The 23,374-nt window shown below is 43.2% G+C and overlaps 1 protein-coding gene across 2 annotated transcripts; it reads right to left on the bottom strand.

Annotated features, from left to right (window-relative positions):
* Positions 1-1,348: 1,348 nt before the first annotated feature.
* rint1 (RAD50 interactor 1) lies at positions 1,349-22,149 on the bottom strand. Of its 2 annotated transcripts, none has more exons than XM_083934860.1 (15): positions 21,918-22,149; positions 20,325-20,450; positions 18,493-18,608; positions 18,094-18,267; positions 17,866-18,006; positions 14,829-15,018; positions 12,812-12,922; positions 12,507-12,732; positions 11,816-11,953; positions 11,022-11,116; positions 10,735-10,839; positions 9,479-9,699; positions 6,750-6,930; positions 5,429-5,547; positions 1,349-2,252 (listed from the first exon to the last, which is right to left on the bottom strand). In XM_083934860.1, the coding sequence occupies exons 1-15, from the start codon at positions 22,122-22,124 to the stop codon at positions 2,039-2,041; spliced, it is 2,364 nt and encodes a 787-aa protein (XP_083790986.1). In that variant the 5' UTR covers positions 22,125-22,149; the 3' UTR covers positions 1,349-2,038. The 2 variants fall into 2 exon arrangements, with proteins under 2 accessions (XP_083790986.1, XP_083790987.1); XM_083934861.1 differs by lacking the exon at positions 21,918-22,149 and adding an exon at positions 21,792-21,905.
* Positions 22,150-23,374: the final 1,225 nt, after the last annotated feature.

A 23,374-nucleotide genomic window follows, 5' to 3' on the forward strand; every position in this document is an offset into this window, starting at 1 on the left:
GAACTGAATTTCATCCCCACCTTCCCCGAACACAGAAGCTGCTTTAGCTGCGTCCAGCAGAGATGCATCAAAATGAACTCTTTTTTTTTTCTGAGATGGATTTTTGCTGCATGAGAGATTTTGTTCACGGTTGCCGCTTCTGGCCGTCTAAATGAGTCCTGTAAATATTGTCATTAGTGCATGTTGACATGTAGACGGAGCCGTGTGTGTCGTGACCCTCTCTAATAAATTCTAGATGGAAGCTGAGTTTGGGGAGGACAAAATCAGCCAGCTCCTTGTAGTGTTTTGCTCTCTCCAGTATTGAGCGTGTGAAGGACCCGCAGCATGCCGTTTGTCTTGATTTCATGTATTTATTAATTTCATTTGAATCCATGGCAGCACTGGTATTTGAAGGTTGATGAAGCCTGTGGAGTCATTTCTGTCTTTAAAGCAGTAACCACTATTTCCAATCATGTGTTTTCTCATGTTTTAAGCCTGTGTTCCCTGCTGCCGTGCCCTAACGCCTCACCTGCAGGACTCTCCTCAGCTCCAGAGCACAGGAACAGAGTCCTCGCTCCCCTCCTGGAGTTGTTTGTGTACAAACTCTTTGCGGATGGCTACAGGGCAGATTTCCACTGGACTAGATATTTGTGGGCGATTCAGATTCCTCCTTAGACTACTGCACACTTCTCTTAGTACCGTGAACCTGCTGTGTGATGAGTGGTATTAACAGAAACAGGAAGCTGTGCCACCTGACAAACAGTTTCAAGTCTGTGTTGGACTGACGTCTTTGTTCTGATATTTATTTTGCCTATTTCAATAAAAACACCCAGTGTGTTAATGGTGTCAGTGTGTTTGTCTTTAAACGATACATCATGCATGTTCAGTGTCCATCATTTTTTTGACAGGGAAACATTTGTCTGTTTAATAGACATTGAAATGTGGAATCAACTTTTATCTGTAACTAAACGTAAATATAACTTGTGTTATTTTTAAAGTTGAGTCAAATTAAAATGGCTAGTTTGCTTTTCCCGTCACAGTTGCGTTGGAAAAGTGTTTTCTTCTTGCTCCTGCAGCAGATGTTTGAGCTTCACTGTGCAGACCTGTGTATGTTCACATTTAGCTGCTCAAAGTTTCTCCATGATTATTTCCCCTGTTCATGTGCACACGCTGCCATGATACAGAGCTGGTTTCAATCAATCTATCTGCTCAGACACTACGGAGAAGTAGTGAATTTGAGTCATTTCCAGGTCTGGGTAAAAATGGAAAAAATGAAAAGTTTGGACAAATGTATGTGTTGATTCCAGACTATCTCACTTTTTAAAATAAAATATATTCATCAATCAATCAATTATACTTTATTCATCCCCAAGGGGAAATTCTTTGAATTTATACAAATCAAACAAGCTTACAAACACAACACAGCCGACCTGTAGATGATCTGAAACTAATCAAGCTGCTGTAGAATGGTGTTGGGTTACCATGGTTACTTTTATTATATTTATTTATTTACAGTATGTTTACTCCATCTAAAGCCAATGAAGCACAGACTTGTTTCTTCTGTAGATAAGTGGTGGTGGTTCTTTTGTTTTTTGGCTGATTTTTGGACACACTTTTCTATGACTTTATTATATTTTGACTTTTTCGACATACTATACAAAACTCCTCCGAGAAATCTGGAAATTTGAATCTGAAAAAGTCTGGAATTTTGAAACGGAAAATGTGTAGGAACCCTGCACAGAGCAAACACAACAAATACACAAACAACAGTGAGGATAGGGAGCAGTGTGTTGAGCCCATTGGTGAGAGCATTGCAGGTAAGTGGGGTTTATTACATAACCCAATTTAACATAACTATTGTTATTTCTGCTTTGTTGTGACAGACTTCAATCAACTGATGTGACAGGTACATGGGTCATCAACTTCAACACTCTGAACAGTTCAACTTGACAAATATATCTGCGTGGTTTACAAAAAAGATGTAAACTGATGACCAAAGCGTCAGAAAGTCTGCCAAGCACTCAGTGTGACGCATACTCCCCCGCAGAGGGGAGCGGTGTCACTGCCCAGGCCAGGAGGCCCTGAGGTTCAGGAGGATCAACACGTCACAGGGGGCCAAGCAGTAAACCCCCAGCTCATTGAGCGCAGACTCTGGTGGGGGATCCCCCACACCGGCCCACTCCCTCGCTTCCTCCTCAGACTCTTTAAGGAGATTCCTCAGCAGAATAGCAGAGCCCACGCTGAGACACAAGATGATACACGCCTCCTTTACACTGAAAAGAGAGAGAGAGAGATGGAATGATGCTGCTGGAAGAACCACAGTTACCCCTCTGACTAGGTCTCTTGTTCCTCAGTTGTCTTTGTCATTCATCTCCAGTGGCTACGTGTTGTGTTGGTATTGTCTAAGCTTGGATGTTTGTCTTATGATCATTACTCTTCTATCTGTGACGACAGCAGCAAACCGTGTCACACACATGCATCCGTCTATTCAAAAAATACTTCTCCTGACGTTTTTAAGACCTTTGACTGATTTAAGCTTTTTCTGGACATAATACATTTGGACTTTTTCAACATACTTTACTGACTTTTTTTTGGACACACTTTTCTTTGACTTTATTCACAGGGTTCCTCCACAGTATGGAATAGTACGAGTTTAATTTGAGTCATTTCCAGGTCTGGAGAAGTTTGGAACCAGGAGCTACAGAAGAAAACCATCTGTGCTTCATTGGCTTTCTCTTTGGCTCTCAGCGGAGGCGGTCGCATTTTTCCTTCCCTCCTCTCCCTTATCTTTCCCTGCTTTGCTTCTCTTGTCTCGTCTAGTCTTCTGTCTTATGTATTTCTTTTGAGAGACTCTCTCCGCACTGCTCTCCGAACCTAAAGAATTATGGAATTGATCAACTGGTCTCTGCACGCTATTGACACCATCTTCTCGACGAGAAGCCCGGGTTCGGGGGAACCTGACTGTCCTGCCGGAACGTTTGCAGCTGGCTACACGATGGACGCGTGGGAGAGGTGGCGGGTCGTGTGCCTGGCGGCTCTTTCTGTGGAGGACGTCGAAGACATCTACCTATTCGGAACCGTGATAACAACTTCCCTGCTGATTGGAATAGGCACGGGCCTGGTTTATCAGAGAATTCGGGAATCCATGGCAGCTGCCAAGAGCCCCACATGGCTGCCTGGAATGATTGAGGCGGTGCGAGTCATGGGCACTCAGACTGTGGCTTTGCACCGTAACGTGGACAACTTGAGCCGCGATGTGGGTACCATCAAGGAGACGCTCATGGCTTTGCAAAGGAAGTGGATCGTATTGCTGACCAGAATGGACAAAGAGAGTAGCCGCGACATTGGAATGTGGCTGCTCGTCCCAAACCCAAACAACCCCAATCTTATCCTTTTCGGCCTCCCCAACCAGCAGTGGCCTTGGCCAAGGCTGCTGCTGGAACAACATCTCCCCTGGAGAACACTGCAGTGAGACGCTCTTCATTCCTTCCCCCACCTCCCACAGACACCTGCTGATTGTTGACTCTGCCTGGGTCATGATCAAGGCCGTCTCCGTTGGATCAGACTGAGGCACCGAGGCTGTGACGCCGGGCGGGGTGACGACCCAGGCTCACACATACAGTGACATTATACATTTATACAGATATGCATCCACCCTCCTCCCCCTCTCCCACGTCTCTGCAGCTTTGTACCCCCCCAGTGAGACAGACGGGTCCGTGACCAGCGCCGAATATGGCTGCAGGTCCGGGTGGGTGCTGTCTCCTGGGGTTACACCCCCCACCCTCACCCCCTCCCTGTTGCTAGTCTTGAGTTTTTCTGTTGTAAGAGTGATTATGTGCTTTTGTTGCTGAGGTGTTTTTTTTCCTGTTCCCACACTGCACTCCCTCTGGAGTACAGTCTGGGGGTTGCCTTTTTTTTCTCTCCTCCCTCTCCTCATGTTATGCTGTAACTTTCTCAATCCAATTCCTGCCTCCTGTCCTGTCTACCCCTCTGTCACATTGTATGTACATGTATGTTTGGACAGGTGGCGCTGCAATTTCGCTGGTACTTGTGACTAGTGACAAATAAAGGGCTTCATCATCATCATCATCATCATCATCATCATCATTTAGGAGTAAAAATACTGTATATAAATAAAATAATGATAAATACAAATAAATCATAAAGAAAATGGAGATGACACGTATGGACAAAATCCAATAAATGAGAATCACAGTTGCGCGGGCGCAGGGGTGAACGGTAACCATGGTAACCTGATACCGTTCTACAGCCAGCTTGATTAGTTTCATATCATCTACAGGTCGCCTGTGTTATGTTATTAAACTTGTTTTGATTTCTATATATTCATATATTTGATTTTACAAAGTGAGATTAAAGTCTGGAATCAACACAAACCTTTTTCCATAATCTTTTCCATTTTTAATCGTCCATCTCTACTGTTCCTGTCTGCAGGTGCTGCAGGTTCACAGTTATTCATCTCACTCTTTAAACATCTAGCTTGAATAAAATGCTGTGTGTTGTCTGGGTTCAGAGTTCATTCACTTATATGAGCTACAACACGTAGGTAAAAATGTCTTGGCAACATAATGGCATAGTCAGAACTTAACATATGTGTTAAAAGTTGGAGTCAAAACCATTTATTTACATAATACGCATCTACCAATTGGTATTCACTGCACTTTGTACTGTAATATTTTACTGTTTATGTTCTTTGTTGTGCCTCCTGTGTGTTCAGTTAGTCTGTAGTGAGTCTGACCCTGGGTCTCAATGAGATTTTACCTGTATAAATAAAGGTTAATAAATAAAATTCAGATGTTTAATATTGACTGAAAAAAGTCTGGAGTTTAGAAATGAAAAAAGCCTCTTTATGGCCCGTGGTGAGTCTCTTTGGAGAACTGAACCATCTTTTAAGAGATATTAATGACCTGCTTTAAATCATAAAGGATCTGATTTTTACAATTTAATATTCCTAAAAGCAAAACTTCTTCTTCACTGAAATATCCTGTATCTATGAATATGCAAATATTGTTTATTTCAAAAGTTTAACTGCAGGACTTGTGTTCTCAGTTTATGTGATAGAGGTCACCGGACCACGGCTGGCTTCAAACATGTTGGGATGGCACTAAATAATGTTTGTACCTACAACTCAGGGTTAAGGAAGCACACTTTCCCCCTCATCTGAGAAAAAAGGGCGCACGCACGCACGCACGCACGCACACACACACACACACACACACACACACACACACACACACACACACACACACACACACACACACACACACACACACACACACACACACACACACACACACACACACACACACACACACACACACACACACACACACACACACACACACACACACACACACACACACACACACACACACACACACACACACACACACACACACACACACACACACACACACACACACACACTTACTGCTTAAAGAAGTTCTCAGGTCTTTTGCAGTAGTGACCAAACAGCGGAAAAAGGTTTCTGGTCATGTCGAACTGCAGCTGAGCCGCTCCACCTTCACTGAAGTGATTCGACAGGATCACCTGAGACACACACACACACACACACACACACACACACACACGGACATAAAATCAGCTGGCTGCAGGAAACCACATCGTCACTGGTTTAGTAGCAAACACCAAAACAGAAGAAGATGTGGTGAATCATTTATAGCCTTAAGTTTGCACTTAAGCAGAGTCCTACCCTTTTAACCTGCCTTTGAATTAAGCCTTATTTATTTAGCCATCTAATTCCTATTTATTGTAGTTCACCTTTTCAGCCTGGCTCTGAATTGTTTGTAATTGTAAATGTATTGAGTCTGTATCCATTATTCTATTACTGATTTTTTTCTCCTTTTTTATTTCAATCTGCCTCTAGTGTTTCCTGAATGCTGTTATGTATATGTATATACCCTCACTGGCTACTTTATTAGGTGCACCTGTCCAACTGCTCGTTAACGCACATTTCTAATCAGCCAATCAGATGGCATGTAGACATGGTAAAGAGGATGTGCTGCAGTTCAAAGCAGCATCAGAACGGGGAAGAAAGGTGATTGAAGTGACTTTGAAAGTGGCATGGTTGTTGGTGCCAGACGGGCTGCTCTAAGTGTTTCAGAAACTGCTGATCTACTGGGATTTTCACACACAACCATCTCTAGGGTTTACAGAGAATGGTCCCAAAAAGAGAAAAGATCCAGGGAGCGGCAGTTCTGTGGGCGCAAACGCCTCGTTTTAGCCAGAGGTCAGAGGAGAATGGCCAGACTGGTTGGAGCTGAAAGAAAGGCAACAGTAACTCAAACATCCACTGGTTCCAACAGAGGAATGCAGGAGAGCATATCATATTCACCTCATATTTAAGGTCCTTTATTCTGCTGCGCTTTGTACTCAACTAGAACATGTTAACATGCTTTAATGTTACAGTACGGCCTGTGTGCATTTCTGTGGACTGAGCCTTTTGATACTTTCAAAGTATTTATATAGAACCTTCAGCTGCTTTATAATAAAATACCGACACGGAAATCTCACTTTTTACTTATTGTGACCTTTAAGAAATTGATAAAGAAGGAGCTTCAAAAAATAATCCCATACCAGGCAAGACTCACTGGAAGACTCTTTTACAGGAGTCTCAATTTAAACGGAGTCAGCCAAAAACATTACAATCTATATGTTAACAGAAAAAATCAATTAACAATTCCTAAAAGTGAATCTGCCACACATGGTGATGACCCAGTTTCAGTGCTTACATCCTGGTAGAGAACGTTGTCCAGTCTCTCTGCCAGGCCCTGCCACGCCAGCTGGAACAGAGAGAGGCTCAGGACCTGATGGAGGTTCAACAACCTGTCTCTCACACAAAGCATCATGGGACATGCTGAACTGGACAGGGTCATGGTGGACTGGTCCTGCTGGGGCGGCAAGGACAACCACCTAAAGAGAAGATAAAAGAACGTCAACGTAAGTGTTGAACTATACTTCATCTGTTGAAACGGTTGGAAGGCTTTAATTCCTGGGCTCCTGTAAAAAAAAAAAAAAGTGCCCCGAAACAACATCTGTGTCCATCCGATGAAAAACTGATTTGAAATTGGGGCAAAGAAGGAAGTCAGCTGACAGACACATGAGAGGTGGTGACAGCCACTGAGGAAAAACAAACTTTCCACGGACACAAAAATGATGCGTGTACAGGAGGTAACGCGTCTGGTGCTTTGGAAGAATCCCTGACACTGCTGCTGCCCTCCGTCGTCGAGGAAGGACCAAATGTTGTGTGATACCATGAGTCCACTCGATGGCAGCATCACATAACTACAGGGCAGAATAAGAGCTGAGCCAGGTCCCCTCATGTCTTCATCATTCTAAAAGACATACTACATACACACACATAGGATTGGATTTGGAGTCACTGGGAGAAAATAGGAAATGACCAAATATTGATTTTGATTTTCCCCGGTTGGATAATAAATCCTAGTGCAGTACCCACCTTTGCCCGTTCAGAACAGCTGATTGCTTGGCTCCCGGTATGTAAAATTGCGTTTTGAGGACGGCGAAGTCATGTCCTGCCCTCCTCTGCCTCTGATTGGCTATTACTCTTGACCTTTGTTGGTTGTGTTGGTTTGGTTTAGGCAAAGAAGACTGTAACCCTACGTGATGTTTAAGGCCACGCCCCCTCCCCGCTGAAACCAATGGAGAAGACCTCAGTGTTGTATAGGCACTGATACGAAAAACAGGAGGGAGCACTCAGTTTATAAAAATAAATCTGATTACATTTGAGGAAATACAAGACATATTTCCATATTTATTGAAAGAATGATGACAGAAAGATGTGAAAAAGATGCAGTGAGTGTGTGTGAGACAGAGAGAGACAGTTAATTTCCACCCTCATTTAACCTCAGGTGGACAAAGCCATGGCTGTTTGTTTTGTTTCACTGAGCTAAACTAAAACGACAGAATATTAAGGACAGAGAAAGGGATGGTTGTCATAGTTCTGCATTACCTGCTTATTCAGTGCGGTAGAATAAATGTGTGGGGATGTCACCTCTGGACACTGAGTGGCTCCTTTACACCCTTTTTCTCCGGTAAACTGGACAAACATTCACCAACTCTTTCATTTTATCCATGTAACATTGATTTAATATATCTGTCTGCCTGACTAACATTACAGGAGGTTTCCAGGTCAGTTAACGTAAAATAGGCAAAATCAGGACAGATTACGGCCGGGTTTGTATTTACCACCAGTCAAAGCCGGCAGTTTGTTTTCATCAGAATGGGGGCGTGGCCTCATGTGCTACTCTCAGCTCTGAGGATTGATATTGGTTAGGGTAAGCCAATCAGAGGCAGAGTAGGGCGGGTCCATGAATGTATTATTAGACCTAGATGATAGATCGAAAATGGCACCTGTTCAATCCAATGAGAATCGGTCACCCGGTACAAAAACGGTTTCTGGGCTTTCAGGACTACTTACCACTGAAGGTGCACAGAAAGTGTTTCTCCCCAGCCCCACCCATGAGTTCCTGCTCGGCTCATAGACTTTACTGAAACTGGAAAAAAATGGTTGAAAGGCTGAGCTGTGGTGCCCTATCCAGGTCTAATAATGCATCCATAGGCGGGTCATGTCAACACCGTCCTAGGAAAAGCAGATCTGCGTGTTGCTGCTTGTAGCGTAGTCAGTGTGTGCACATTTGGAATGTGTGCCCTTTGAAGCAGGCTCATTGCTTATTTGCTTGATTGTTTAAAAAATGCTTCCTGCAGGGTTCACGAGAACCCATGCGGTCCTAGCCCACTCAACTGCACTCCCTTGGGTCCTCAGAAATACACCTGCCAAGTAGAGTGAAGTCAAGTGGCTGAAGCATTCTTGAGAGTGAAGGACAGTCGGACATACATACACTGACAGCTTCCTCCCTTTACATCCTGCTGCTACGTATTGGCCGAGTGGCACCACATTTGCCATGTCCCCTCAGACATTAAATTTACACATTTCCACCAAATGTGGTTCCAATAGCAAAAAGCATTCAGGAGATATGGCATGATTTGTTATATCAGCCCTGCACACAGCATTTGAGCAGTGAAAAACGAGATTTAGCCACAAATCAAAATTAATTTAAATGAAATTAAACACCACAAAGGACTGACGGAATCAAAAGTTACAGGCCAAACATATACTGTATGTAAAAACTAATGCCTAGGGAATGTCTGTGTATTGTAAATGCACTGATAAACTAGAGCGATCACACCAGCCGTCACGCCAAACCAGGCCAGGGGCAGAAAGTGGCCCCTACTTTCTACACCATACTACGGTACTACTTTAGTTCCTGTGTAATTTCTTATTCTGAAATATCAAGAATAAACAGACACTGTCCTATCCATACCCACAGCAGCAGGATGTCAGGGTATTTTCTCAGAGTTAGCAGAGTTCATATCTGTCCCGACCTGATGGGCAGAGGCGTTAAAACGTGAGAATATGGCACTCAGGCTGATGTCTCACCTATCTTGGCCGTATGGTTTGGCTTTTTCTGTGATTTCTCTCATGGTCCATTCCAGCAGTCTCCCCATCATGTCTCCTTTCAGTCGATCCAGCAACGCCAACAGACCTTCAAACAGAGAGCCCTCCAGAGAAGCCAGGCGACCCAGCTCCATCATCCCAAGGCCTCCCAGCACCACTTCCTCACCCAGTGAAACTGCTGCCTGCTGCAGCTGGAGGAAAAACTGTGGAAAGAATAGATGAAGTGTTGACGGTCACCCTCCTCTGGCTGCATTCTAGCAGCACAGTGCAACTTCTTCTTTGAAGATTTAAAGCACAATATTAGAAATATAGAATATTTTTGTATATTATTTTTGTGCAGTGTCAGAGTTTTGAAGTTTAAAAGTCAAATCAGGGTCAGGATCAGAATCAGAAAACCTTTAATGTCCCGCAGACGGGGAAATTCTTTTGTCACAGCAGCAACAGAATATTACAAAATAAGGTAAAAAATAGCAAAAATAAGCAATAAAGTTAAATTTAAAAAGGGAAGAAGTAGAAATAGACATATATACATATTCACATGGTATAGTGCAGTTGTTCTTGTTTTGTAATAATATAATATGGAGTGAATAAATATGAGTAAATAAGACAAATTGTGCAAAAAGCAGAAGTGCCCATAGTACAGGCATATTGCACAGTGCAGGGTACAGGATGAGGTCAATAGTCTATTGGGAGCAGTGCTGATAGTCTGACAGCAGCAGGAAGGAAGGACCTGCGGTACCTCTCCTTCACACACTTAGGGTGTATCAGTCTGTTGCTGAAGGAGCTGCCCAGTGCTGTGAGAGTGACCTGCAGGGGGTGGGACTACTGCACCAGCAGGGATGACAGCTTGTCCAGCATCCTGCTCTCTCCCACCACCTGCACTCCACAGGGCATCCCAGGATGGAGTGTTTCAATCGTCCCGAAAGCTCCACCGTGCCTAATTGCGGTCACAAGCATCCAATTTATTTGTTAAATTACTCTTGTAAATAAGAGAATATACATTTGAATCGTGAATCCCATGATAAAATAATTGGTATATGTAACGTCATCTTTGAAAAAGACGTTTAACCTAAAAGTGTTTCAATCGACCCGGCTCTCCACTACACATCTTTCAATCTTTTGTGCATCTATATTGTTTATTATGCGGCCCTTGGACAGGACAGTGTACATGAGGTTGTTCCCACTTAAAGGAGTTTTCACATGAAAACAAGGGGCTTGGCTTAACGAGGTCCACTCACCACATTGTCTCCCCAGTCTCCCAGGATAGTGGAAATGTAGTTAACAGCATTAAGGATGGCACAATAACGGGCACCCAGCGGGCAGCGAGACTCCTCCTTCATCACCTGAGAGAAAAAAGAAAGATGATATCTGAACGAGAGACCTGGGTACAAAGAGGATCAAAAGCAGGTATTGTTTGATACTACTGGAGTTATTTCAATCGAAACCTTGAGTACCAATACCCAGCCCCAGTGGAACTCCTTCTTTAAGAGTGTCGTTCCTTCATCGGCCTCTTTGTCATTATTACCTGGGTGAGTCGTATGCGGAAGTCATCCACCAGCTCTTTCTGCAGCCCCAGAAACTTGAGCTGTGCAGAAGGACAGGGCAAGGACCGGTACCGCTCTGAGTACAGCAGGACGACAAAAGATTTTTACTCTAAATGCCATTTTAACAGGATATGCCTCCTAACCATCGTGCTTCAGTGGCACCCAGAAAAAGTGGCAGCCACACCAACCAGTGAAATCAGAGGAGATGGGTGAACTGTTTTCCCACATATTCCAGAGAATGCCTCGAAGATAGACTGCCAAAAAATGTGTAGCTTAGTTTTAGTCTCCTTTTCATCATGAAGAAGAACAGCTAAATATTTCATCATCGGAAATGTTAACAGTGTTAACAAATGATACTTTAAGCTCTGGAGTAACGTGCTTATCGCATCATGTTATGTTATGATTGTAGTATCGCTTAAAACAATCAACTGTTGTTTTCAATGTACAGTACACTGTATGTTTCATACTTCCCCAAACAAAGACATTGTGAGAAATCAATTTTACCTAGTGTGTTTTTCTGAGTTTAAGGTTTGTAAATCCTTGGTTTATGTATGTTGATTAACATAATTGACTGGCATTCAAGCTGTGAATAAGTGCTGGGGGGATTGTGGAGAGGGGTCACATGAGGGTTGCAAATGGTGACAATGATTATATCTACTGTCTCTCCTGTATGCATGCAGCTTAGTAAAGACATGATTTGAGAAACACTGAGGACTCCAGAGAATTTCCTTCACAACATGTGCTGACTTCAGTTAGCTGAAAGGAGTGGTCTTACCAGTGATGACCTGTAGAAGAGTCATGAAAGTCTCAGCACAGTCTGGAGCCTTCAGCTCGTCCATATCACTGATATCTTTGTACTGAGAGCTCCACGCTCCCTCGGCCGACAGCATGGCATCCATCTTTTCCACTGCCACTGTACAAACACAGGAGGACAGGATAGTGAAGCTCTGTCACAGGCCATGCACACTGCTAAGAGTGTGTCCAGTAAAGTGTTTTTATGGGATTGGAAATACCAAACTAGGCACTGTAAAAAAAAATGACTGCCAAATGTGGAGGGCTCATTTTACTCAAACATAAACTGCAGTCCACCAAATAATAAACTGATAATAATGGAATTGAAAAAAAATATCCTATCGAGATTCCATTATACACAATTACTTTGTTTAACCTGACAATAAAAGCACTCTAACTTCCATTTAATTAATGAGAAAAAAGTATTTAATTCACAAAGAAGTATACAAATGTAAATAGGCTTTACAATGTGGTTATTTCATATGGACTTTTTATTTACTGAATCACCAGAAAACATGCTCTATTGTAATATCGGGATAGAAGAATTTGAACATATCAACCAGCCCTAAATGAAACAACTCAAATATGCCTTTGACTATTAATCACACTGATGCAAAAACAAGAGTGAGAAAGCTCTGTCCTGGACACTTCCAACCACGTGCCCTCATACTTACTCTTCTTTTCCACAGTGAGCCACTTCTGAAGGGTTGCGTCTTCCAGCAAGAGGTGAAGCAGCCCGGGCAGTGCTGCTGGGTACGACTGGTTACTCCGCAGCTCCTTCTCAAACTGCAGCACCTCTTCCACCAAGTGACAGAAGAGCACGTCATCGTACAGCAGCCTAGAAGCGTCACTGGCCACCTTCTCCTGGACTAGAGACAGCAGGCCTCGACACAGCTCCACCTGCACGCACATACGTATACAACTCTTAATGTGCCATGCTTGAACGAAGATCAAAGCAGAGAGCTGAAGAACAACCTACCATGGCACTGATGGAGGCCCCAGCTCGGTCGAGGATAGGTTGAATCTTTTCCTCCATGAAGGTGGAGCTGTTCCCCATCCACATCAAAACCTGCGTGAGGTACCACTCTGGCTGGAAAAGCCACAAACAGGAGAGCAGTTGGAGTAAAGAATTCAATTTTGTCAGCTGATGACAATTGTCTACTTCGATTTTCTGTGGGGACATCTAGTCTGTCTCTGACCCAGCTGCCCGGCCTTGGAGGGTCAGTATCTAAGAAAGGTCCAACAATGAAGGTTACCGCCCTGTTTGCTGAGAGTGTGTAAGAACTTTGATAAATAAGTGGGGTCTATACCAAAAAGTTAAAAACTAGTTGCATGGTGTGGTGTCTCACTACTTGGGAAGGCAAAGTGTTTATAGCGGCCCTGAACAGACATCATAAAGAGAGGGGATTTAATATTGTGCTCCATTAGATTTGAGATGATGGTGACGTTGTTGCTGCCTCTGTGGCAGTAAGATGAGCCTGTTCTTTCTTTCTTTCTCACTCACTCACTCACTCACACACTCACACACTCACACACTCACACACACACACACACACACACACACACACACACACACACACACACACACACACACACACACACACACACACACACACACACACACACACACACACACACACACACACACACACACACACACACACACACACACACACACACACACACACACACACACACACATTTCAGTCACTCCTCGAAGACATTCATGGACGATATGACAATATGGATTTTATTGGGATGCCAAAAGAAGGGACGGCTGAACTATGTTATGGGAATCTTCACGCCATTTGGACGGCACTTTACATTCTGATTAGGGATGCATGGTGATATCGGCAAGTCACCCGAATTAGCTGACAGTGGCTTTAAAATGACCACTGATCAGTATCGGCCCAAAATAAGAATTCCAACAATGTGACGGGCCGATGAGATGTGGCCAGACCTGGAGCTTAACTTTTTGGAGGCTCTGTGAAAATGATATTTTTACAACTTCTTTTGAAGAAAGACGGCATTGTTGTTGCCAAGCTATCCTTTGTTTGTGGTGTGACTGATTTAACTTTAGCAGGGCTCCACAGAAACAGTTGCCTGGTTGCCATTGGAAGGCTTTTTGAAAAATAGGCAACCAATTCTTGGCCTTTAGTTTCCATCAGTGGCAACCACTGTTAACATATAAATAATTGGATAGCAAACAACAAACAACTTGAACTGAAACTCTGCATGTGTGTTGGTGCATTTACTCGCGTGCTCTCAAGCATCTGTTTTAGAGAGGAATGTGAAGCAAATGAAGAAGTTTGACTGTGGGGTGAAGCTTTAGCCTCATGAGACCATCCTGATCTCTGAGCTCCACTATATTTTAGTCTCTGATCAGTCTGGTAACGTGCAGTGGTGAAAATTTGGAGGCGTTTTCCAAATCAGCATTGATTTTGAGGCGGCTTTAAGTGTGAGGAAACGAGAAGCGTAAACAACATGGAGGCTTCCGTGGATGAGATGAGCAGCTATGGAGCAAGCTGCTCACTAACTCTTTTTTCTCTGGATCCTTCTGTTGAATATGGACCGGGCTCCTGAAATTGGGCCTATGATCCATAAATTCACGTTACACAAACAGAAAATATCCGTTACTTTCTGAGCCTTGCCTCGATGCTGTTACAACGTCATACATTTTGTTGATCTGATTGGTTGATTTGTCCCGTACGTTGGTGATAGACAAATGGTTTATCCAATCAGCAACCAGTATTTTTGCCTCTTCACAAAAGATCACCAAACAAGAGTTCCCAGATGGAGAGCTTTGACAGACCAAGAGTGGCCAGAGTAACTGCTGTCATGTGTTTGCCGAAGAACTGCAGTTCTGGTTATCACCACCATTCATGTGTGAGTGATATACAGCATGTGTGGAACATTGCGAGGATCATATACATCCTTTGATTTCAATGGTGTGTAGAAACTTGTGTGTGCACACGTGTGTATGTGATGTGAGAGACCTTGCTGAGGGAGTTGGTCTGTCGGTTCCCGTAGAAGTGGTATCTGAACCTCCTGCTGAGCGGCAGCAGCATGATCTGGATAGGCAAACAGATGGGGGGAGATTGGGGCAGAGGTGTGGCTGAAGAAGCAGGCTGGGTCGAGGGTACACCTTGACAAGAGGCGAGAGCCCTCTGGGAAACGAGGTCATCGCTGTCAGTGGAAGTTAAAGAAAGTAAACACTTGTGCACCTGCAGTGCTTCCTACCAACATCGTCCCCAGTTTGAATCCTGCTGGGAACGAGTTTCACCTCTACTCTCTATCTGGTGTCACAAACACACTGATGACACTCGTGCTTTAGAATGCTACGATGCATGCATGTCAATATAATTTTTGCAGCTGATCTTCATTTAAGGGCATTAAATTGAAATTTAGGCGTAAAATCATACCATAGTCTTTGTCGGCAAATACACATCAAATAAGCAATTTTTTTTCGTGTAACATCTATTAACAGAGATATTATGGAAAATTGCTAACTGCCAAATACGTCTAACACTGAGTAGCTCTGGGCAGTGCGGAACAAGTACTCCAGCTCAAGACTCGGGCCAACAGGAGTTGTCTCAAGGTCATCTCAAGGTCACAGCAGCACCATTAACTGAGGTGTGGCTGAAGAAGTAGGCTTAGAACCCAGAATGAGTTTGATGGCATCACTCGTTTTGGTTTAGTCCACAAACTTTCTTTATATGCCGATGACCTTCTTTTATTTATTTCAAACCCCACATTCTCCCTCCCCTCAGTTTTAGGGAGTTATTTTTTGTCAACAACTTAGTGAGATCACTCCCACAATCCATATTCCCCTTTAAAACAGCTGATAAGGGGTTCAAATATTTGGGGGTTTTTATCACCAGCTCCTTCCGGGACCTTTTCCAAAAGAACTTCCAGCCGCTATTAGATAAACGCAAGTCGGACTTGTCTAGATGGGCGGGCCTCCCACTGTCCCTTGCAGGCCGGGTTAATCTTATTAAGATGGTTATGTTACCAAAGTTTCTGTATCTTTTTCAACATCTCCCAATTTGTCTAAACAAATCGTTTTTTGCTAATCTGGACCAACAACTCAACGCCTTTATTGGGCAGAATAAACCAGTCCGTATCAAAAAACGTATTCTTCAATTCCCTAAACCTGAAGGGGGACTAGCACTGCCTTATTTCCGCCACTACTTCTGGGATTGCAACATTAACAAACTTTTCTATTGGCTCTGCGGTGGAGTCGCAGACATCTGCCCGCCCTGGGCTCATACTGAGATAACATTTTCCTCCTGCTCTTTGCATTCTACGATTTGCCCACAGCTCCCCATAACTGCCCACAAGGTCCCACCCAATCCGGTTGCAAAGGGCTTCAATCCTTGCCCCAGTTTTGAACAGTTATGCATTTCTCCCTTCCTGCACAGACCCTGCGTTCCGCATATGGTCAGATAAGGGCCTCAAAACTCTTAAGGACCTGTGTGACTAAGGCGTTTTTGCGTCCTTTGCATTTATGTCGGACAAATACAGCCTGCCTAATAGTCACTTTTTTCCGTGCCTTAACATTTTATCCAAAAGCAATTACCACATTTTCCTAACCGCCCCCCTGAAGTTGAGATGGACCAATTCCTCCTCATTTATAATAAGATTGCTTTTCTGAGCCCAGTCCCCACTGTATCACCTAAAAATGCATGGGAAAAGGATTTTGGAGTAGACATTACTGAGGCCCAGTGGAGTGAAAATTTAAAAATGGTTCACTCATCCTGGTTCCCAGCCGACCACGCACACATGTTCTGAACGTGCCCGAAGTTTGCTGAATTTTGGTCCGAGATATTCCAAACCTTAAAAAAAGGCTCTTAACACAGATTTGGAACCCACTCCCCTGACTGCTCTTTTTGGGCTCTGTCCAAAAATCTGCCCATTGCTACACAACGTGTCGTGGCCTTAACCACCCTGCTCGCCAGACGTCTCCTTAAATGGAAAAATGTTTCTCCACCGACTCATTACAGTTGGATGTGTGAAATTTCACAATGTTTACAGTTTGGGTAGTTAAGGTTTTCACAGAGGGGATCTTTGACAGCATTCCACAAAACCTGGGACCCACTGCTGGCTCCTATTAATAATAGTCTTACTGTTACTCCTGATGATGCTGAGGACACTTTGGGTTCAGTCTTTCCCCAGTCCTACGCTGAACATAATGTTTCCCATCAGATAAATTGAACATACTCAGTCACTCTGGACCAGTTCTCCTCTGTCCACACAACATGCTCCTCAACAAAGGCAAGTCTAGCCTTTTTATTCTTTCTGCTGATGAGAGGTTTGGTCACTGCAGAGTGGGCTTTCGCTCCAAATTGTCTTAAATGACGTGTGAAGAGACAGATCCGTCCCCTGTTCAGCACTGAACTGCCCAGCTACTCCAGCTGAAGTGTTGAACTGATTCCCCATTGAGAGTCTTCTCATAATCCTGTCCTCATGTGCACTTGTTTTACGTGGACAGCCGGCCTTTTTGAGGGACTTAAATGAATCTGTGTCCTTGTAAAGTTTCAATATTTTTGAAATCACAAACTTGGAACGCCCAACCTCTCTCTGGTGGCTGAGAGGGTCGTCCCTTTGGCCTTCATCTGGACAACCTGCTGTCTCAGGGCTTAAGTCACCTCAGGGCAGCTTGCCATCTTGCAAAGTAACCAGGAGAGCTGCCAGATAAATACCGTAGGGTGTGTCCAACAATTGAGTCAATGTCACCAGGTGCCAGAATAACACCAATAAGTGGGAGGTATCTGAAAGTACCGTGGTTATTTAAAAAAAAAAACATGCTAGTACAGCAGTGGTATAGGGACAGCGGATATTTTCATCAAATTCTGACCAATAAAAAATAACAGTATTTCAGAATAAATCAAGTATTTACTATTTGTTCTCCACTGTATACGGATAGAATATTTAGGAGACGTGTTTGTGAATATAAAGAATGTTATCAAAGAAATAAGCGATAGATGTGTAGACAGCACAAATGTGAACACAGAAGCCCAAACTGAAGGATACGAGGTCTGCAGGGCCAGCAGCTGTGTCACAAGCAGCTCCAGCTGGCTGCTGAGCTCCTGGCCATTGGCAGTGGGTGTCAGGGACTGAGTGGGAGGGGAGAGGATCGGCCAATGAAGCTGAGTCAATACTTTCTCAAAATCACTGTGAAGGAAGATTGAACAGGATAATTTAGCTTTTATGTTGAACCAAGGATGATCATACAGTGATGTCTTTTGGGGGGGGGGGTACCTGGCCAGTCGGTCTTTGATGATCTTGTGCCAGAAGTGAAGTGTTTCTCGGAGGAAGTCCTGCAGGTGAGAACATCCAGACTGGTTTAGTCCAGCGTCCAGAGCAGCCATGCTGTCTACCGCCCTTATGGCCTCCCACACACTGCTGGTCATCAGACACTGCTGGACTGCAGCACTGCAGACACATACAGGGATATTCAGCTGCATTCTATCTCTTCTAAACCTTTTATGTCAAACTTATAGAACAGCACACAGTCAGCACATCTATTATAGGATGATTTCAACATTTAGATCTGTGCCCAGTCCAGTTTAGATGATATTACATTTAGTTCTTTATTCTTTTCATTATCTGTCATGTCCCTCTGCATTTGTCTTCCTGTCTTAGACTTGTTGACAGTACCTGAGTTCCTCTATGTGTTGAAGGCACTGTAGGTATTTCATGTGTCTCTCTATAGTGTCGACTTGGTTAAGCGTCTGGCCAAGATTGTCCATCCAAGGCTGGGCCCCCTGCAGGTGCTACAAGATGGACTCATTAATACAGACAAACAGATGCTTTGACATGGATCTGGAATCCTGCTTGAATTACAGAAGCATTTGTAGAGACACTTGCTAAACACAGCGGGACCGCTACAGAGTTGCCGCGCTGACATGATTCAGATTTGAGCCGTGTAGGTAAATGTTTCAAAAATGTTTTCATATATAAACGAGTTTTGGCACCACTAGGTAAAATTGTTGGCACATCGATATAAAGAACAGACTGTCTACTGCTTTTTGAGGCGGTTACAGATTTTAGAGGGAAAAAAAACATCTTACCATCCAGGCTAAGACGTGACTTGTGTGGTGTTAAGTTTTATAAATAAAATGTATTCAGCAGCACTGCCGATGAAAGCTTGTAGCATGAGTAAGAACTTGAGTTCTTCACTCGTAAAACCTGGGTTGTAGCACAACCCTAACATTTGTTTTTTTTCAACCAAATCCCACTATTGGCTATTCTGCCTCAGGCCCGCCCTAAAGACACACCATCAACCAATCACAGCGAACTACAGGCAGTGAAGAGATTTCTCACCCTCCATCATTTTTGATTGGAGAGTAGCAGGAAGTGGTGGCTGAAAACTAAACTACCACATCCTAACCGCACGCGAGTGTCAGACTATCACGTCGAATCGCAATGTCTGTCCACGCTTATTCATAGAATTAGTGGAACAAGCTGTAAAATCTGCCCCTGAAAAACTGCTAAATGTCCCGTGCACCAGCGGACTGTGTTTAACAAGGAGGCGGGGCCGTCACGTCACAGAGGCCGCCTTCTGCCCAAAGCTGCCACACGCACACACAGTCCCAAGCTTCTTCAGAATGTACCTAATCTGACCTGTTTAGCTTCAACAACATGTGTATTTAGGTTTCACGGTGAAACTTGGAGCTCTTGTTTTGTCCATCGCGGCACTTTCAACACGCTCGACTGGAATAAAATAGAAAGTGGGTCGTGTGCTGACAGTGAAAAGGCCACACCGCAGCCAGCAGAGGCAACAGGTTAGCTTTAGGTAGCTTTGTGTCACACTGATTCAAATCTGTTCAGAAAGGTTCTTTGGCCTTAGGGCTGTTTTTACATAGCGAAATACTTTGACTAATTCAAAATCAATGTAAAAAACTGTGATAAAATCGTGATTGTGATTTTGCTGTAAAAAAAAATTGGGATAGGATATTTTTCCCATATCGCCCACACCTAGAGGAGCCACACCGATATCTCTGTGATAGGCCAATATCGTTCCGGCTCTAGTGCAGACCTTGAAATGGATATTATACTGTAGTGGATACTGAGCAGATGTTTTGTCTAACTAATATTTTTAAGGCCAATATTGAACATTCAAGCTCATGTTGTATGTGGGACAACATAAATTACTGATCCAATAATCAGTTTCAAAGAACATTTGAAACGTTGGACTTCCTTTGTCAAAAGGGAAAAAGGACTAAATAAAGTTACAAATATTTGTACTTTATGCAATGATCAAACCACAGTCACATGAGATACCATATTAGTTGGCTTGAAGGCAAATTCTGAAAACAGTCAGAACAAGATGACATGATTATTGACAACAGAAGCTACTATCAGAGCTGCTATTATTATTATTGTTATTATAGCTATTATCAGAGGTATAAGCACACACTGCTGTTGTGCGTGTTCATTCATGTCAGTTCTCAGTACTTGGTCCTCTGCTCTCCTGGTGGGAGCTCTACCTGGTGCAGCATGTTGGAGATAAGCCGCTCTCTCTGCAGCAGGTCCTCCAGGGAACACGTGGCCTCCTCAGCAGCAGACAGGGCTGCAGAAACTTTAGGAGGCACAGAACTGGATACAGTCAGAACCTGAATGACACAAATGATACAGTGAACTGCTTAGAACTGACACATTGATGGACATAAACTGCACAAGTGTTGTGGTCAGTTGCAAACAAACACTTGTTTAAAAGTGAGTTGGATTTGGAAGGGAAGTGGACTGTTGTGGTTGTAGCTTAATGAAGCAGAGGATTTTTTTACTCTGGCTGTAGACACTGATGAACATGAAAAGGGTGAGTGCCTGTGGGGATTGGAATCAAGAACTGGTTCCAGTTCAAAAGAGGCAACTAATTGGAATCAGAAGTGGAATCATATGCTTCCAAGCTTATCAGTTCATTGAATCAATGTTAGCAAGTTTTTCACCACTTGGATTTTGCAAAACAATGATGTCAAACTCATGTCTACACTGATTGAAACTTGCAACCACAAGAAGACATAAGAGAGAAAAAGAAACAGTCCAAAGAGTGGCATAATAATAACGTTAGCACCAAACAGGCAGGCTTAGCAGAATAGTCCTGTGAAAAACCTTTCATTTACAGTTTACAGACACAAATAACAAAAGAGTTGTGATGACACTGAAAACCTGTGTGGGCCGACTTTTTTCACACAGAAAATTGATATAGGAATGAATAAGAGAATTGATAGAGAATCAGACCAAATCGATAATGGCATTGTTATCAGTAAACTCTCATCCATTTCCATCCCTCAGAGCCTGAAGCTTTTCCTGATATGTGGACATTATGTCTCTGGGCTGCAGACAGAATTGTCGGATTCAAGCTTTATTTTTGGTGCACATCATGTGCGAGATCATCCCCCTACTAGATCCACCCAACCTGCAACTTCAGGGATAACACCCAACAGTTTTTAAAAGCTGCTCTTCATAATATTACATTAATATCAGGGGTGTCGATGTGGATCGAAATGCAGATTCAATGATCAAAGGTTCAATACCATTGATGCAAAGTGAAAATATCAAGTATGTCAAAATCTTTAAGATGCGCCTTTATTTTAAATTTCCCACTTTATGTTTATTTATTTCTTTCATTAAAAAGTATAGTTTGTTTTTTATTTTAAATGTCTGAAATAATTCTGTTTCAATTCAAATTAAATTAAAGTTGCTTTTTGTGAGTCAATATAAATAGAAACGGATTATGTTGGGTATATTATATCATCACATGCTGATGACAAGCTTTTGAATTGAATTGAATCGAATTGTAATTGCATCGTGGCAGACGTGATATCAGAGAATACCGTATCGTGATTTAACCGCGGTTAAACCTGTGCTGTAACACACCTGGAGAAAACAGGGACTGTTATTGCACCAACCCCCTGCTGCAGCACAAGCAGAAGTCACAGCAACAAATAACACACTTCATGGTAAGAGACCGCTGCCTCCTTTAAACCCTCTGCAGTTCTCGAGCTCCAGTGTGATGAACAACAACACCTGTAACGTGCCATATGCGCTCTGAAGTGTCTGGAGTCACGCTGTCCATTCACCTGTTCCTCCAGGACACTGTTTTCCTCCCTCAGAGTTTCCAGCAGCTCTCCTACATTCTTCAGGGATTTCAGGTCGCTGCCGACCTCTTTCTCAAGGAAATCCACTAAATATTCTTGAAGTGTCCCCGGATCTACAGAGAAACTTTCGCCTCCTTGGTCGGTCCTGTAAACGGGGTTAGACACAAGGTCCGTCCGTGTGTTCATCATTTGCTCTACTTCTGTGGGCGCCGCCATCTTTGCTCTCCAACGCCGTCAACAGACCTGCCAGGGTGATTAGAGAGAGGAGCGCTCGTTGACCCTCTCGGCGTGTCCCGCGGCACGTTAGGCGGCAATGTCGTTTCTATGGAGCGGACTCCTCGTCCATGTGTGGCTTTGAATAAAGGAAACGCGTCTTGATAACTTTTTATAATGAAAGGTAGGTTCTTGCAGGCTTGTTCACCAGCACTTTCCGGCGTACACTGGGGGAGAAAACAAGCACACTTTGCTCACGTGGACACCCGAGAGTCAGGCCACACGCCACAGGCCACACGTCACAGACTACACGTCACAGACTACACGTCAACACATCCCTTCTTTGTTAGTTCGAAGCCCCAGAACTCTTCTTCTTCACCCCGCAGTCACTTCCAGCTGTTTTGGAAGCCAGTGGAAGGATGAATCAAAACTATGTACCTGTATCAATCATCTCACATGTGGGTGGAATGGATGGACTAGTTATAAAGAAAAGAAATGTAAGTTTGTTGGTGAACACAATCATCACGATGGCCAAATATTATACACACAAAGCTACATTTATAAATACTCCCCCATATTTAAAGCGTTTCCAAATGAATTCTTATTCTATTGTAAATCACTTACTAACGGCTTAGACACTTGGAATTGTACAATTTAACTCACCCTTGGATGTATCTACTGGCTAATCAAATGAATGTTTTTTTAACTTCTATATTGATTTGTTTATATTTCTAATTGATACCATTTTATTTTTATTTTATATCCTACTGTTTTTTTCTCCATCCATGTTCATTTTAGAAATGTTAATCTGCCCTATTGTTGTACAGTTGAAAAATTCAAATAAAGTCAGAGTTTTATATATAATAATCTTAATGGTATTTTATTCCAAACAATATCATTAAGAAATGAGGTGAGCTCTCCTTTCTACTTACTTGCAGTTTTAATATGAGCAACCAAATAGCCTGTATTTAACTTTCAACAGGCCGGTCTAGCTTGGAAATAACGCCACATTCATCACTACCCCACATAAAGCCATGTTATGGAAGAAGGCACTGCTGTCAGGAAAAACTATCTATCTTTATGCAAAATTGGGGTGATAAGGGTATTGTTTTGTTAGTGATCTTTTTGCCACTAATGCTTCACTATCTAGTTATGAACGATTTCTTCTTGTTAGATCATTTCTTGTAACAAGCAAAGACTTTGATTTTGCTTGGAACCTATCCCTC

This window comes from Echiichthys vipera (genome assembly GCF_963691815.1).
Source record: "Echiichthys vipera genome assembly, chromosome: 20".
NCBI classification, from domain to species: Eukaryota; Metazoa; Chordata; class Actinopteri; order Perciformes; family Trachinidae; genus Echiichthys; species Echiichthys vipera.